The 16,713-nt window shown below is 45.1% G+C and overlaps 1 protein-coding gene across 4 annotated transcripts in view; it reads left to right on the forward strand.

Annotated features, from left to right (window-relative positions):
• The window catches only part of CIT (citron rho-interacting serine/threonine kinase), a 154,502-nt gene extending 138,175 nt beyond the window's left edge, over positions 1-16,327 (forward strand). For 3 of the 4 annotated variants that reach the window (XM_070275400.1, XM_070275401.1, XM_070275402.1), the window contains 8 exons: positions 2,700-2,792; positions 4,315-4,423; positions 4,522-4,650; positions 5,293-5,373; positions 7,076-7,154; positions 7,287-7,466; positions 12,621-12,921; positions 13,899-16,327. In XM_070275400.1, coding sequence (XP_070131501.1) covers positions 2,700-2,792; positions 4,315-4,423; positions 4,522-4,650; positions 5,293-5,373; positions 7,076-7,154; positions 7,287-7,466; positions 12,621-12,921; positions 13,899-13,922 — 996 coding nt within the window. In that variant the 3' untranslated portion in view covers positions 13,923-16,327. Of the gene's footprint in view, positions 1-2,699; positions 2,793-4,314; positions 4,424-4,521; positions 4,651-5,292; positions 5,374-7,075; positions 7,155-7,286; positions 7,467-12,617; positions 12,922-13,898 lie in introns of all 4 variants that reach the window. The other variant, XM_023647047.2, reaches the window with a different exon arrangement.
• The last annotated feature ends 386 nt before the right edge of the window (positions 16,328-16,713 follow it).

Below are 16,713 nucleotides of genomic sequence, written 5' to 3' on the forward strand. Positions count from 1 at the left end.
TTGGCTGTTGTGAATAATGCTGCACTGAACATAGGAGTGTATATCTTTTTGAATTAGCATTTTCATGTTCTTTGGACAAACACCCAGAAGTGGAATAGCTAGATCATATGGTATTTCTATTTTGAATTTTTTGCCATATCTCCCTATTTTTTCCATAGTCACTGCCCCAGTTTGCATTCTCACCAGCATATGAGGGTTCCCTTTTCTCCACATCCTCTTGATGGAACCTTTTCCTTTTAAAAAAAATATAACATTGAACCCCATGTCTAAACTGGATGAAAGGATGTTATATTACTAAAAATTTGCAAATTCTAATTTATGGCATTTATATAACATAAAGTCTGTTCATGAGAACTCAAGTGAATTCTTTGGTAGTTAATTGCACATTGAAATTTGGCACATAAATATATTTGCTTCCCTGCTTTTTTTTTTTGTTAAATGTATATATAAGCTACCTGAAGCAATCATCTGGAGAGTCTTTTTTTTTTCTTTTTCTTTTTTTTTTTTTTTTAGGAAGATTGGCCTGGAGCTAACATCTGTTACCAATCTTCTTTTTTTTTCCTCCCCAAAGCCCCGGTACATAGTTGTATGTCCTTGTTGCAAGTCATTCTAGTTCCTCCATGTGGGACGCCGCCTCAGCATGGCTTAATGAGCAGTGTGTGGATCTGTGCCCAGGATCTGAACTGGCGAACCCTCGGCCGCCAAAGCAGAGTGCATGAACTTAACCACTTGGCCACAGGGCTGGCCTCAAGCTTGCCTGCTTCTTTAAAAAGCTTTTTTTTTTCATTAAAAAAGTTGAGTACTTACGGGTGTATACACACATACATATGTGACTTCAGTGAAATCTGAATCAAGCCTTTGTAGGACCTCTGAGGCGGCTGGAGTTCTGCTCTTGAAAGCCATTGCCTTTCCCTTCTCAGAAGACTGGGCATTTGCTCATTTGGTCACTCAGTGAACATTCAATGAGCACAGTCCTTGTAATTGCCTGAGCCTTGTACTTGACCATTCTGAGGGATGGAGGACTGGTAGGGGAGAGGTGTGGTCAGCCACAGGAGTCTCTGGATGGGGGACTTGGCCTTGGCCTGCGTTCTTTGAGGTCTTATGGTTTTAGGATCCTCTGCATTTGGGGGATTCTTTTCCTAGTTACTTAGGTGAGTGTTGGGATTAACTATGGCAAATGATAAGAAGGGAAAAGAATACAAAGTCAGAGAATGGCTGTCCTAGAAAGGTGTTAATTTGAAAAGGTTTCTTGGAGGAGGTGAATCTTGAAGGGGCTGATAGAAGGTCCTTGCCAGAGGGAACTTGGAATTCCAGACAGGGACCGAGTAACATGAAACTCTGTACCCTTGTCAATTTTAACGACTTTTTTTCTTTTTAAAGAAAAAATTTCTTGTTTTTCTTTTTTCTCCCTTTAGTTCTTTATTGTATTCTCTTATGGTAGTTACCTTTTTTATCGCTAATATTACCTGTGCCATATCTCTTATTTGTCTTAATTTCATCAGAGGTATTCTCATTTCATTAATCTTTACAAAGGAGTGGCTCTGAGCTTTATTGATTCTATTATAGTATTTTATTTGTCATTAATTTTTTCATTCATTCTTATCTTTGTTTTTCCTTACTTCAGTTTTCTCTGGCTTTCTTCTATTATTCTTTTTCTTATTTCTTGTTTAGCTAATTAATTTTCAGGTCTTTTTTTAAATACAAGGATTTTAGGGCTATACATTTTCCTCTAACTACAAGTTTAGCTGCACCTTGTAAATTTTTATCATTCCACATATTTCTAAATTTCTTATGATTTCTCCTGTGAATGACGAGCTACTTAGAAATGTGCATTTTATTTCCAAAAATGTTTTTAAAAATTATAAATTAATTTCATTATAATGTTTGAAACACTCAAAAAATGTATAGAATATATATGTAAATTATAAAATTATCACACCTAATAGTGTTGTAAACATCCACAAACTCACTACTGAACCCAAGAAATAGAACATTACCAACCATTTCCATTTTCCTGTTTTTCTTTCCTATCTTATCCCAGCTTATCCCCCTCAACCCCATCTCTGCTGACCTTTATATCAGGACTGATTTGAGCTGCTTTTCACAATTAGTGAAATGACAAAGATCCAGTTGTGGAGGTGAAGTGAGGGATTCAACTGTTCTAGAAAATGAGAATTTTAACATAGAACTTTACATATACAGATCTTAACTAAGAACTTTTTTCTTTGGACCAAAATCTTTAACTTCTTATAGCAATTTCCACTGCCTTTCCCTTCCCTGGGGGCAAGATGGTCAAAAGAGTCTGTCTCCAGCAAAAGGCACATACACACAAAATGTGTGTGGGGTCAGGTGGACTTCCTGAGGCCTTCTCCAGATCTCTGTTAAATCAGTCTTTCTCTTCCAGGAGTGATTCTGCCTCCCAGGAAACATTGGGCCATGTCTGGAGGCATTTTTGGCTGTCACAACTGGCAGTTTTACTGTTGGCATCTAATGGGAGAGCTCGGGGTTGCTGCTAAACATCTTACAATGCACAGAACAGCCCCTCACCACAGGGAATTATCCGGCCCAAAGTGTCCATAATGCCAAGGTTGAGAGACCCTGCTCTAAATTGATGTGTTATTCCCAGTTTTGCTATGGAGCCAGGATACACACTGGTGATGCTCTTTCTTTTTCTTTCTTTTTCCCTGATTGCTTTTCAGATTGAGAACGGGCTCTGCATCTGTGCAGCCATGCCCAGCAAAGTTGTCATTCTCCGCTACAATGAAAACCTCAGCAAGTACTGCATTCGGAAAGTAAGTCCCGGGCCTTGCCTGTCCTGCTCTCCCAGCCAGCTGGTGTGGAAAGCATGCTGTCTCAGGGAACAGTGTAGTCCCTTCACCCTATAGCCCTGCGTGACCTCCTTAGAGAGAGACACCTTGCCTTCCTGGAGGAAGCTCCAGAGCCACTAGTAGCTGCACTTTCCCTCTCCTGTTTGTGGGCTGGCTGGAGAGGCAGTGAATTCAGCCTTTTGTTAAGGGAGAAAGGAATTTGGTGCTCGAGTAGACGCTTGTTTTGAACCAGCAGAAAAAGGGAAGGAGTTCTTTCTGAGAACCTAGCAGTCCCTGGTCGCACAGACCAGAATCTTTCTCAGATCCTAGAAATTTCTATTGATAACCTTTGGAAAAGCCAGTGCTAGCTGTGTTTTGATATGTAATTAGGGAGCTGGTCCTTTTGGGAGCAGAGTGAGCTGTGATACTGACAGCAGTACGGACAAGGGACACGTTAGATCATTACATTTGCCTCACTCCTAGAGGAAGCTGTCTGTTGTCCCTTGACTAAGAATGTTCCACTTACCATAAGCCTGACTTATTTCAGGTGCTTTCATGATTAGTCTCAAAGTGAAATGAGGGACGAATATATAAGGGTCATTAGCTGTTAGACAAACTGTTTCAGTCTGTGGGGGCTCTTGCTAGTTTAGTTTGTGTTTTTATTGAGCACCTACTGGTACCAGAGGCTGAGCCAGCTGTCTTGTAAATACCTTTCACAACAGTTCTGAAAAGCAGGGGTGGTAATCCCCAATTTTCGGGTAAGATGATTGTCTGGCTGAGATCCTAAGTTACAAAGTTGAGACTCAAACTGAAGTTTGACCTTCCTCTCATTTCACTGTGTCATGCTGCCTGAAAGTTTCCTTGCACTTAGCAGGTGATCAATAAATAGTCAGTGACAATGACAGTGCTGATTAGAGTTTGAACTCTTAGCTTCAGGAAAATTCTTAGAAATCATCGCTTCTTGATAATTCCTGGCCACCATTTTGAATAAGCATGCTGAGGTGTTTGAAGCCATTAGGTCTGGCCTGAAAACAAATGGAAGTAATTAGGAAGCAGATAATTCAGATGCCAACAGTGATGATGATAATTATATAGGTAATGGGGCTTCAAAATAGAAACTTAGCAGCCACAAAAAGAAGGAAACTAAAGCCACTCTCTAACCACCACTGTTAATAGTTGGTGTATTTTTCCAGGCTTTTTCCTCTGATAAAAATGTATTTTTAAAGCGCTCTCTTTTCAGTGAATTGGTGTTTCTGACCCATTTTTGGCTGCGGTTTGCCCTATCAGTCTAGAGTTGCCTGGCACTCAGAGGTAGCAGAGGGATCATTGGTCGCTGTGAGGGTCGTGAAAAGACTGACTGTACTTTGTGTGACCGACAACGTGAACGAGTCCGGTGGTGACCACCTGCCAGGCTTGGTTAGATGCATAAGGCGGAAATAGAATGGTGGTGGAAATGTGGCCGCCCTGTGTCAACGCTCACCTTCTCCTCTTCTGCCCTCTGTCTCAGGAGATAGAGACCTCAGAGCCCTGCAGCTGCATCCACTTCACCAATTACAGTATCCTCATCGGAACCAATAAATTCTACGAAATTGACATGAAGCAGTACACACTTGAGGGTAGGGCCCGAGTCCTCTTCCCCAGCCCACACTCTGCCTCCTCCCTGCTGCCAGCTCGAGCTCACTCCTGAAGCCCCGCTTCTCGCCTGCCTTTACAGAATTCCTGGATAAGAACGACCATTCCTTGGCGCCGGCTGTGTTTGCCTCCTCTTCCAACAGCTTTCCTGTCTCGATCGTGCAGGTGAACAGCGCAGGGCAGCGGGAGGAGTACCTGCTCTGCTTCCACGGTGAGTCCGGGCTGGAACTCAGTGCTCACAGGCACCAGGAGTCCCAGACCGGGTCCACTCGGGGCTCAGGGGGTCAGTGGGCTCTGGGGAAGGGCGGGTCCTGCTGGGAGTGCAGAGAATGTCATTCCAGCACCACCAAGGCCCCTGAGGGTCCCTGTCCCCCAGCAGGGAACTAGCCTGGTCCTGATCTGTCATAGTCTCCGCATAGGGCAGGCAGTTCTTTCCTTCTCTGTCCCTGCTTCTTTCTCTCTGTTTTCTTCTCTGTCTCTTCCTTTCCTTGTTTCTTTTTTTTCCTCCCTTGATATTTCTTCTTTCATTTTTTTAAATCTCTAGGTGTTTCTGTCTCTTCCTTCCTATCTCCGAGTCTCTGTTTCTCCCCCTTCCTCCGTGCCTCCCTCCCCCTCTCCGTCTCTTCCTCCTTCCATCTCTCCCTCCTTTCCTCTCTCCCCGCTTTCACTTGAACCCTCTTCCTTTAATAAATCACAGAGATGTGGCTTGGCAGAGGTCCTTAGGTTTTAACGATCCAGTTAAACCTGGCTGGTGGTCCCCTGGGCTCCATTCCTTTTTCTTCCATCGAAATGAGTGTCAGTGATACCCCCTGCCTCTGGGTATGCTGATGCCCCTGGCTCTGACTCCTTGCAGAATTCGGGGTGTTCGTGGATTCTTACGGAAGACGTAGCCGCACAGACGATCTCAAGTGGAGTCGCTTACCTTTGGCCTTTGGTAAGTGAGACAAGGTGTGGAGGGCTCTTTTCTGCCAGCAGCTCGTGTCCTGGGAAAGAATTACAGGTGGAATTCTTTTTGGCCTAAGCCCCTGCTTGTGGATTCCATTAGACAGCAAGCACCATATGTCGTAGTCACCCGCATAAGTGTTCAGGGCAAAGATTCTGAGGCTTGATGAAGAACTGCGTAAACCAAATCCAGCTGCCTTGTGAAATATTTGTTAGGCTCTCATGATAGAAAGGAGACCATTCCTTGTGAGTGTATTTAAATCATCTCAAAGGCCTCATAGTGTCCCATGGCCTAGCTGAACACCTGTCAGTAGAACCACTTCTAAGTAGGCAGAGCATTTAGGTCATGCCCTTTCTTTTAGTAAGTGTAAGCAACACTGTGCTGAACATCTTGTACTAATTTGCACACTTGTCAAAAAGTATCCCCTGCTCATAAGTCCTAAAAGTGGAACTGCTGGGTCAAAGTGTAAACACACACACATAAGCATACACATACATACAAATATGTACCTACGTGTCTGTGTGAATGTTCTGAAATACCATTATGGCCAAAATACCCTTCAAGGCTATTTCATTTATCTATTGCTGCATACCAAGTTCTGAAACTTAGTGACTAAAACAACAGCAGCTTCTCACTGCCCAAGAGTCTGTGGCTCGACTGGGCAGTTCTGCTTCATGTGGTGTCAGTGGGGGCACTGGGACAACTACAGAGTCCAAAACGGCCTTACCGAAGGGTAGGCAACTGGTGCAGTTGGTGAGAGCTCCGCTTGGGCTGGTGGCCTCAGTTCCTCTCCACCTGGGCTTCTTCCAAGAGCGCAAAAGAGAAGCTCGCAGGCCTTCTCGCTTCCACCACATTCTACTGATTAAAGCAGGCCACAGGGTCAGCCCAGATTCAAGGCAAGGAGACTCCACGGGGGCCTGGGTACTGGGAAGCATGACTAATACTCTAAGTAGTTTACCACAAGGATCAACAGTGATAATCCCCTTTTCCCTTTAAGACAAAACAGCTCCCATCATATCCTAGAGTTTCAATGACACTGTGATAGAGATATATAATATTAAGACCAGAGATATCGAATTATCTGTGAACTTAGTCTTTTTATATTTAAGTTGTTTGAAAATGTATACATCAAACAGTTTAAAAAGGTATACAATGAAAAGTCTCATCCATGCTACCTGACTCCCAGATTCTCTGTCCCCACGTCCCCAAGGGAAAAAAGAACTTTTAGGAGTTTCTTATCCTTCCAATCCTGTATGCAAATACAGACACAAAAAACAGATATATTCTTATCCTCCACCTCCCCCTTCTTTTTTTATCTGTTTGGCAGCATACTTTACACATTATTCTGAACCTTTGTTTTATGCACCAGATACACCTCAGTTTTTTCCCCATATCAGAACATACGGAGCTTCTTCATGTATTTTTACAGCTGTGTAGAATTCCATAGATGTACCATAATTTGCTTAACTGATCCCCTAGAATGTGCACTGGAGTTGGTTCTCATCCTCTGTTCTAACAACATGGTTGTGAATAAAATTGAACATGCCCCATTATGTTGGCATGTGGATGTAGGTGTAGGGTCAATTCCTTTAGGAGGGATTGCTGGGTCCAAGGATGCATTGCAGCCAGGTTTTGATTTTCTCTCTTTTAATCCTTCTTTGCCCCACACTGTTCTTCCATGGTGGCGACGCAGCCTACAGAGAACCCTATCTGTTTGTGACCCACTTCAACTCACTTGAAGTAATCGAGATCCAGGCACGCTCCTCTCTGGGGTAAGCATTGCCCTCTAGACTTTGAAAAACTCAGGTGCTGGGGTTGGGTGTGAGGGCTGGGCACCTGTTTCTTCCTATCCCACCTAGCAATGGAGGTCACCTGCATGCAAACTCTCATCTGTAACTCCGCAGGACCCCCGCCCGAGCATATTTGGAAATCCCGAACCCACGCTACCTGGGCCCTGCAATTTCCTCAGGAGCGATTTACCTGGCGTCCTCATACCAGGATAAATTAAGGGTCATTTGCTGCAAAGGAAACCTTGTGAAGGAGACTGGCACTGACCACCACCGGGGCCCCTCCACCTCCCGCAGGTACTGCACTTCTCCTCTTCCTCATTACAGGGGGCAAAGTTCTTTTCTGCAAAGCAGAAGGAAATCTTGCTAAACTGACTGGAGGTTTTTCAGTATTCAAGCTCAAGCCACTCATTTCTTTGAAATCTACAGCACTGCAATGACACAGTCCTTTATAAGTGTCAGGAGAATTTTAAATTACCCCTTTGCAAAAGGCAGAAGGGAATGTCTAGCCTTTCTCTGGGGGGTATTTTCTGTGGCTGTTTGGAATGGAGCTTGAATTATGCATTCATCGCTTAGCAGATATTCTTCCCTGTTAGTTGGGCCTGCTAAGGGAGATATAGTGGTGAATAAGCCAGATGCATCCTCTTCCTGATGAAGCCCACTGGGAGAGAGACACAAAATCAGATTACAACGCAGCCTAGAAGGATGAAGCTTGGGTTGGGGTAATTTAAGGCACTGTGGGAGCTCAGAGGAGGGTCCCTGGCCTGGACTTGGGGGGCCAGGGAGGATTTCCCAGAAGAAATGAGGCCGTAGGTATTGGCTGTACTTTCTTTTTTCTTTGAATGTCTTATAATTTTTTGTTGAAAACTGAACATTTCAAATAATATAATGTGGCAACTCTGGAAATCTGCCCTCCCTGCCCTCAGGTTTGTTCTTGTTGTTACTGTTTATTTCCTGACTCTCCTGGACTAATTCTGTAAAGTTTGTATTCTTTGTTATGTGGGGCCATTGAAGTTTCTGCTTGGTTAGGTTAGTGGTCAGCTCGATTGGACAGAGATTTCCTTAAATGCATTGAACCAGTAAATTTCCCATCCTTTGCTGAGGAGCTCTGTGTGTGTGTGTTGGGGGCATACCTTCCACACTCAAAGTCAGCCAGAGCTGACACACTGAGGCCTTCTCAGGTTTTTCCTGGGCTTGTGCACAGCCTAGATCCCTAGGAATAAGCAGGATCATTTCAAACCCCCACATAGACATCTTATTCTCAGATTTTCCTTTTGAGTGTTTTGACCAGCCTCTTGTTTTCCCCAACTGGTATTACTGTCTCAGGCATTTGCCATGTTAAACGGTTGCCGCTGATTGTTTTCAATGAACGTCTAGAGATAGGGCTTTTCTCATGAGCAAGCTCTGAGTCAGGTCAAATAAAAACCAGCCCTGATAATGGTCTTTTCCAGGGAGTAGCCAGACAAGACAGATAGTAACAACTTTCTGGAGATAGGGCTTTTTGGGGAGTTTCAATCCTGATCTGCTTCCTCCAGTGGCTGCTAGGTTGCTGGTTTTCACAGCTCCTGTGGTTCTAAAACTGTTGGTTTCAAAACTACTGCAGATCTGGGGAGAGGGGGGTGGGGATAGGTCAAGTTAAAAGTCTCACAAAGCTTGTTGTTCTTACTGAGATTCAGCTATTTTTCTTGTACAAAGTCTCTTCAAATTGTTGCAAGTCTTTGGTTAGTTTCCAGAGTTCTGAAAAGTTGATTTTGATCATTTTTGCCAGTGTTCTCGTTGCTTTTATGGAGGAACAGGTTTCTGGAGGTCTTTACCATTCTGGAATTGTTCTTCCCTTTTTCTCTTAATACAGGTGATAGCACACTATGCATACACTTCCGTAACTTGATGTATCTCAGAGATTGCTCCATGTCAGTATATTGATGGACACCACTGGATGTGTGTTTGTAGTTTTGACAGACGTTGAGTTTTCCTCCCCAGAGACTGTACCCTTTTATAATCCCACCAGCAGTGTGTGGAAGTGGGACCAGCCTTGTCTTAAGGCAGAGGGCTAGGAGCCAGATCCAGGCTGAGGTGTAGGTTTGAGATGTGTTAAGTTTAAGATTTTGGTCTGCAAAGAAGGTCTGAGATTATTTAACCCAGGGGAGTATTTAATTGACCTAGGATTTTAATTTTCTGGACAGGTTTACAAACCTCACATGTCTATCCTATGAAGAGTTATGTGGACCGCCTACCATGTGCCAGACTTACAATATCTGGGGCTGGGGATACACTGATGAAGAAGACACTGCTTTTATTCTCAAGGCACTCACAATTTGGTGGAGGAACCACCTCTAATATTAAAAAATGCTTCGGGCCAGCCTTGGTGGCCTAGTGATTAAGTTCAGTGCACTCCACTTCAGCGGTCTGGATGCAGTTCCCAGGCACGGACCTACACCACTCGTCTGTCCGTGGTCATGCTGTGGCAGTGGCTCACCATACAAAAAGAGGAAGATTGGCACCAGATGTTAGCTCAGGGTGAATCTTCCTTAGCAAAAAGAAAAAATTAAATAAATAGAAAATACTTAGATCTTGGAAAAGAACATCATCAATTTAATATTCTGGGACTATGTCCTAATGAATAGTCCCTCTTTCTTTTGTTGAAATATAAGAGTTAGTCTGAAATGTTTGGTCAGTGTGATTTTAATCCCAGGAACTTGCTGGAAAACCAGAAGTGCCAAATAACCAGCTGTTCCTGTTTTGGCTTAACCCTGCCTCAAGAGTGACTTCTCAAAGGGCTATAGTCCTCCTCTGAAAATTTCTAGAGTTTCTTTAAGTAGTTTCCAAGTCATGCCAAGAACAAATCAAAGTACTGTAATTAGATATTTTTTTCTCCATTGCCTCACTAGTTAGCTGGCCAGGCACCTTCCTTTTGAGACTATAGGGTGTCTCTATACAGAGTTGCTTATTCTCTGGTCTAAAATGGTTCCTGTTCCTGTGGACTCGGGGCAGAAATAATGCTGTTGCTTTCCTGCTGTTGCTGGACACGTCTGGAAAATCAGCATTAGTCTTTAGTTGTCTCTTTGCTTATAAAATGGTCTTTTTATGCTGACTGCTTTGGGCAGGTCAGAATGTAAAGGGCCAGCTCGGCTCAGTGCGATTCACTGCAGGCCTCGTTGCCGTGGTCTGTTTAGTAGAGCAGGAAATGTAACTCTTTGCAGAAAACATAAAGTTGACGTAGATCATTGTCGTAGATCATTGGTCATTAATGGGTATGGAGAAGGAAGACTGCCCACTCGGCCTAGAATGATGGGTGTTTTCTTTTGTCCCATTAATCTAAGCCGACATCCCAAATGGCCTTCCTTGAGCCATCTTTCTTCCTCTGGGCAGTGAGCACCTTCTCACTTGCTTTATGATGGGCCTCTGTGAATACGTTTTATAATTTCTCTTCCATTACAAGTAGGCTTAATGTAATTCTCCTACTTGGGATTTATTTTTTTTGTCTTCCATCTTAAAGCCACATGACTAGAGATGAATATAAACCTTGATTTCAAGATGTTGAAATCGGAGATATCTCAAATTTTACATAACATAGGGGTTCTGACTTTTTGAGCATGTCACCTGGAATCTTCACAGTTAGAGCTGCATGGGGAAGCAAGAGGAAGACATGAAACTATTCACAATGAACCGACCACTTATAAAATTATCTCTGCTCACTGCTCTCTCCTGTTTTAGAGCAGGAGGTGGCAAACTTTGTCTGTAAAGGTCCAGTTAGTAAATATTTTTGGCTTTGCAGGCCGTATGGTCTGTCTCAACTACTCAACTCTGTTGTCATAGTGTGAAACCAGCCACAGAAAGTGCATAACCAGATGGGAAAGGTTGTGTTCCAATAAAACTTTATTTATAAAAACAGGCGTCTGTCTGGATTTGGCCCTCAAGCTTGCCCTGGAGTCTCTCTTTCCTCAATGGGTCAGTGTCTTTGCTGCTCAGTTGCTTTCACTTATGGGGATTGGCAAGAGATTCTGGCAGTTAGACCAATAATTGAAGGAAAAAAATAAACAAGTTTGGTCCCTTCCAAAGAGAAAGATTTAAATATCAAGGATTAATAGGCCTTTGGGAAAACCAATGACATTCTCCAATATTTTTGAAGAAATGACTTTATGATTTTACTGCAGAAGTCTGGCATTGATGGAAAGGATGTCATCTAGCATGTTAGCCTACAATTTTGTTGAGAAAATTAGAGCAAAATAAGTCAGTATGTGAGTCATACTTGGTTCATTCTTAGAATCAGCATGTAATTGCAATTGTAATTTAGATTTTAAAAATATCTAGGATAAAATAAATTTCTTTTCCTGATTTCTTCTTTTATTTTCCAAGATAAAGCCCCAATCAATCAAAATATGTCTTCAAGTAATAGTCTCTATAAAATGTTGTTCCCATTTTAAGTAGGTTGCCTCTTCCCGGCACTAATTATGCTCAGCTAATGAGGACCCGAGTCCTTTTTCTGCTCCTCGTGGGTGGGAAAGAATTGACTTGGAAGGCTGTGTTTCAGTTCTCTCTGTAATTCTGCATCTTGCTTCTTCAGAGAGGTGGTTAGGGCCATGTCTGCTGAAATCTTCATTGAAATATCCAGGCCGGGGCTGGATGGTGGGTTGGATTGGTCATACAAAAAGGACCCAGTGTTTTCAATTGTTTGGTTATTAACCATCAACCTTTGGAGGCAGAGACACTTTTTGAGCCAGCTGTACTGTTTTTGTCTGCCCTGCTCAGTTTCTTAATTCCATCAGGCCTGATCCCTACCTCTCTCGCATCAGCATCAGGTGCCACCGCGACTCTTGGAAAGCCACCTGGAAGGAGAGATGACCAAACACCAGGCACAGGAGTGGGACAGATATGGCAGCTGACCGTTGCTGAGTACAGGCTTTTTCAAAGCTGCTCCCTTGCGTTGAGGGGCTTTTAGCAGGCTTCACCCCTAAATGAAGACTTCCTTTTGTGCCTCCTAGTCCCTGGGAAATACTAGGTCAGGAGGATATAGTAAGGGGATTATGACGTCAGACTGACCTGTATTGGAATCCCAGCCCTGCTGCTCGGTGGCTCAGGCCAGTCGCCCAGCCTCTGTGTCTCCATTCTCTTGTCTGTACAGTGAGGGTCAAGCTTGTTTCTAGCTTGTAGAGCTGTTAGGATGACTTAACGAGTTAAAGCACCTAAAGAGCTTGGCACAGGGCCTTGCACACAGTAGGTGCTCAGTAAAAAGCCTGCACAGAGACCAGGAAGTTTGATTTTCCTTTGTTGTCATTTTTTCTTTCTTTCCCTGTCCTCGCTACCAAAATCAAACAAAAAGCATGAAGAACTCCAGGTGTGATCTTTTTCTAATAATTGGTGGTGGGGCATGGGGGATGCTCAGAGAAGGAGAATGCCCCCCTGGGGTTGTGACTTCTCAGCTCCCCCACCTCCCTCTCCTGTTGCCAGCAGCCCCAACAAGCGAGGCCCGCCAACATACAACGAGCACATCACCAAGCGCGTGGCCTCCAGCCCAGCACCACCCGAAGGCCCCAGCCACCCGCGAGAGCCAAGCACACCCCACCGCTACCGAGAGGGGCGGACGGAGCTGCGCAGAGACAAGTCTCCTGGCCGCCCTCTGGAGCGCGAGAAGTCCCCGGGCCGGATGCTCAGCACGCGGAGGGAACGGTCCCCCGGGAGGCTCTTTGAAGACAGCAGCAGGGGCCGGCTGCCTGTGGGAGCCGTGCGAACCCCACTGTCCCAGGTCAACAAGGTGAGGCACCATCTGAGGCCAGAGGAGTGACCTGGGGAGCTGAGGCCCCTGTTGTGAAAAAGGCACTCCATCACTGTCATTCAGACTTTGTGGGACATAGAACAAGTATAGGAAGAAAAGGTGCTTAAGAAGAGGCTTCCTAAGCAAATGGAAAATGTGTGTGTGCATCTCAAAAGGTAATAGCTACCGAAGGGTGTATTCCTTCCCCAGAGGCAACCAGCGTTCACAGTTTCTAGAGATCTGTGCATCCTGCAAGCAGAGACGTATGTGTATTCTCCCTTCTTAAACACAAACCGTAACATACTATACCAAGTGTCTTTCTTTCTTCAAACACACATACAAGTACACACACACGTACATCAAGAATTTTCCTACACGGAAACTGGTAACAGTGGTTGCCTTCTAGAACTTTGAACCTTTTGAAATTTTAAAATCGCGTGCCTGTATTATCTGTGCAGTTTTTAGCTTAGCAATCGAGGAGATGGAGGGATGTATTGAAGACAAGGGGGCCCACAAGCAGGGGGAGGCCCGAGTGTTTGGTGCCTCCTTAGTAGGCTAGCCGGCTCCAGGGCCCTCTCTGGATAGCAGAGCCACCTTTGTGTCACTGGGAGCCAGTTTTCTGGATGGCATTCTCCTAACGCCATCTGCAGTTCACTGTCGGCACCCTTGCCATTAGAGATGAGGAAAAGCCATCTAAATGTTTTTTCTTATCCCTTAGGATTTACCGATAAAACGGTGTGTGTACGTGTATGTGTAACAGGAGAAATACATACATAGACTTCCCAGTGAATTTTTTCCCCTGACGGACCCCAAGCTTTGAGGGAATTGCCTCTGCTTGCCAGTGCTGCCCTACAGAGCACAGAGCACTGTGCTGAGAGACCAGGGGCTGCGAGCTTCCTGTTTGGGTTATGCAAAGTGAGCCAGGGCAGTTTCTGGCCTCTGACGGCTAAAAACCCTCGTCCTTGTTTTGCCCCTAGGTGTGGGACCAGTCTTCAGTATAATTCTCAGCCGGAAAACCAACTCCTCATCTTAATCTGCAGGAAAACACCACCCACTACGGAACTCTGCTGAAGGGGACCCCAGCGCCCATCTGCTCAGCCACCCCATGGCATAGCTGGACCCAGACCCCCTCAGCACGGACACCCTGCATCCAGGAGGAGCAGGGGGCTGAGGCCTGAGGAGCTGTCGGCAGCTTCCTGCAGTCACCCTCTGCGCACTTTGTTACTCTTTCAAAGCATTCATAAACTTTTGTACCTAGCTCTAGCCTGTACCAGTTCATCCAAGGGAACCAACCAGGCGCTAACTACCACGTGGTTAGCATCCTAATTAATAGCTACTCTAAGATCATAGGGTTGGTTGGTTTTCTTTTGGTTTTGTTTTTTTTCTTGCGTTTCTTTTTTTTAAAGATGACAGAATTCTTAATAGATTTGAATAGCAATGTATTTCCTGTTGTAGTCATTTTTAGCTAGATCACACCATCAGGTCTTTGCTACTGAGACGTATTATAGAAGAGTCCCCGCCAGTTGGCCAACCTCCTGCGCTCACGTAGGTTCATTCTCGTTCCTGTCCATCCACATAGATGGCCCTGTTTTAGCAGGGTGACATCTTAGCCAAATGTTTACTGTTCTCATTGCCTTTTATGGCCTTGACGACTTCCCCTCCCACCAGCTGAGAATGTACGGAGGTCATCGGGCCTCAGCTCGGAGGCAGTGACTTGGGGCCAAGGGACCTCGAGGAGCTTACCCTCCCCGCCCCTCAGCATCATCTCCCCAGCCTGCTGTCCCCGCTTTCCATGTAGCTTTGGCCAGGAAAGCATGCAATACACTCGCTCTGAGCCCAGCATTAATGGGTCTCTGGGTCCAGGGGGGACCGGGGACACCCACCTCCTGCCCTTGACGGCACACTGATCCCCACCCTGGGATGGGAAGAGACCCGTCCGGGAGTTCTGCATGGCGGTTCACTGCATGTGCTGCCCCCCAACTGGCTGCCCCCCTTGGGTTGCTCTGCCAATGTACTAGTCCCATACCATAGCTCCCACCGAATTGAGACCCTCTGACGACTTGCCAACTCACTGGCCACAACAAGCTGCAGTCTGTAGCACTGAACAAACAAAAAACCAAACGCTCAAGCCTTACGACCAGAGAAGGATTTCAGCAAACCACCACCTCACACTTCCATGCTTCCCTGCCGACTCCCTCGCGGATGACTGACTGTGTGTTCACATGAAACCCAGCATGGTTCTACCCCATGAAACTGTGACTTCCCAAATGAGCCTTTCCCTAGGGCTAGACTAAGACCAGGAAGTTTGAGAAGGCAGCCGCAGCTCAACTCTTCCACCTCTGCTGGGGTCGGGAAGTCCTCCTTAGGTGCAGAGCGGCTCACACTGTTTTTACCCTCTGTTGGAGTGCGGAATTCCTGGCAAACAGTAAAGAACCAACCTAGAGGCTTTGCAGTTGGCAAGCTAACTAGCGGCCTTACTTCTGCCTTTAATCTCCCACAAGGCATCTCCTGCTTTGGATTCTCCATGACTTTTAGGCGCGCCTCCAGCAACCAACGCACATCCTAGGTAGGCTGTGTTCACCACAGCAGGTGAACGTGACCGTGTTTCAGCCCACATGTCCACAGTTCAGTTCACTTTCCAGATTGCAACCTGGCCCAAATCCTGGCTCCTTCCTGCTCGTCTCTTAACCTAAGTGCTTTCTCCTTTGAAACGCCCACGACCCTCCCTCCATGTTGTCGCATCCTTGACAAATGTCACGCTGTCGTGTTTTACGTGTTGCTTGGAGTCTTTGGGATCATCGTGCATCCCCACCCTCCCCCCGGGGCAGATCTGACTGAATGTTTGCTGAAGTTTTTGTCTCTTGGTCCACAGTATTTGGAAAGGTCACTGAAAATTGGTTTTTCAGTCTTGGCATTTCATTTAGGATCTCCATGAGAAATGGGCTTCTTGAGCCCTTAAAATGTATATCGTGTGTCTCATTTGTGAAATGCTTCCTGCTATAGAACTAGCTCAAAAGACTGTACATATTTACAAGAAACTTTATATTCGTAAAAAAAAAGAAAAGGAAACTGAATTGGTTTCTACTTTTTTATTGTACAAGGTGCATTTTTCAACACTTACTTTTGGTTTCAACGGTGGTAGCTGTGGACAGCTATCTTCACTGGAGGGTGGGGGAGCTCCGTGTGACCACCAAGATGCCAGCAGGAAATATCGTAACACGAAATTGCAGTCAAAAGCTTATTAGCATAAATAAGATTCTAGGTCTCCAAAAGTACAGGCTTTTTCTTCATTACCTTTTTTAATCAGAACGAGGAAAAGAACACAAAGAACAATTCAAGATCCACCTTGAGAGGAATGAACTCTGTTGTCGAACAATAGTGAAATAAAGCAGTGATCTAAAATGTTTGCCTTAGTGCAATGACCTCTTCTTTTCTTGAGAGAGACCACAAAAATCCTAAGTGTGGCCAGTGTCAGCATAGGCTTGATGTCATGGCAGGGGACCTTCCTTTCTTTGCAGGGTGGCTTTTTCTCTGGGGTGGGATGGGAGAGCCACAGTGCTTACAGCATGCTCCTCTCCCGGAATCAGCAGATTGGTGATGTTCTCTTCCAAAAGTGTGACATTGTCGAAGTTTGGTCATTACTTCCAGTGAACCATGAACTGTCTATTAAGGTCACTATATAGGATTGCAAAACTGGAAAGCTCCTTATGCAGTCAAATAGGCCATTTTGAAAGGATTACTTGAGAATGGATTACCCAGTTGTCCTATAATGCAGCTAACCAGGAAAACAGG

Source organism: Equus caballus, chromosome 8, assembly GCF_041296265.1.
Source record: "Equus caballus isolate H_3958 breed thoroughbred chromosome 8, TB-T2T, whole genome shotgun sequence".
In the NCBI taxonomy this organism is placed as follows: domain Eukaryota; kingdom Metazoa; phylum Chordata; class Mammalia; order Perissodactyla; family Equidae; genus Equus; species Equus caballus.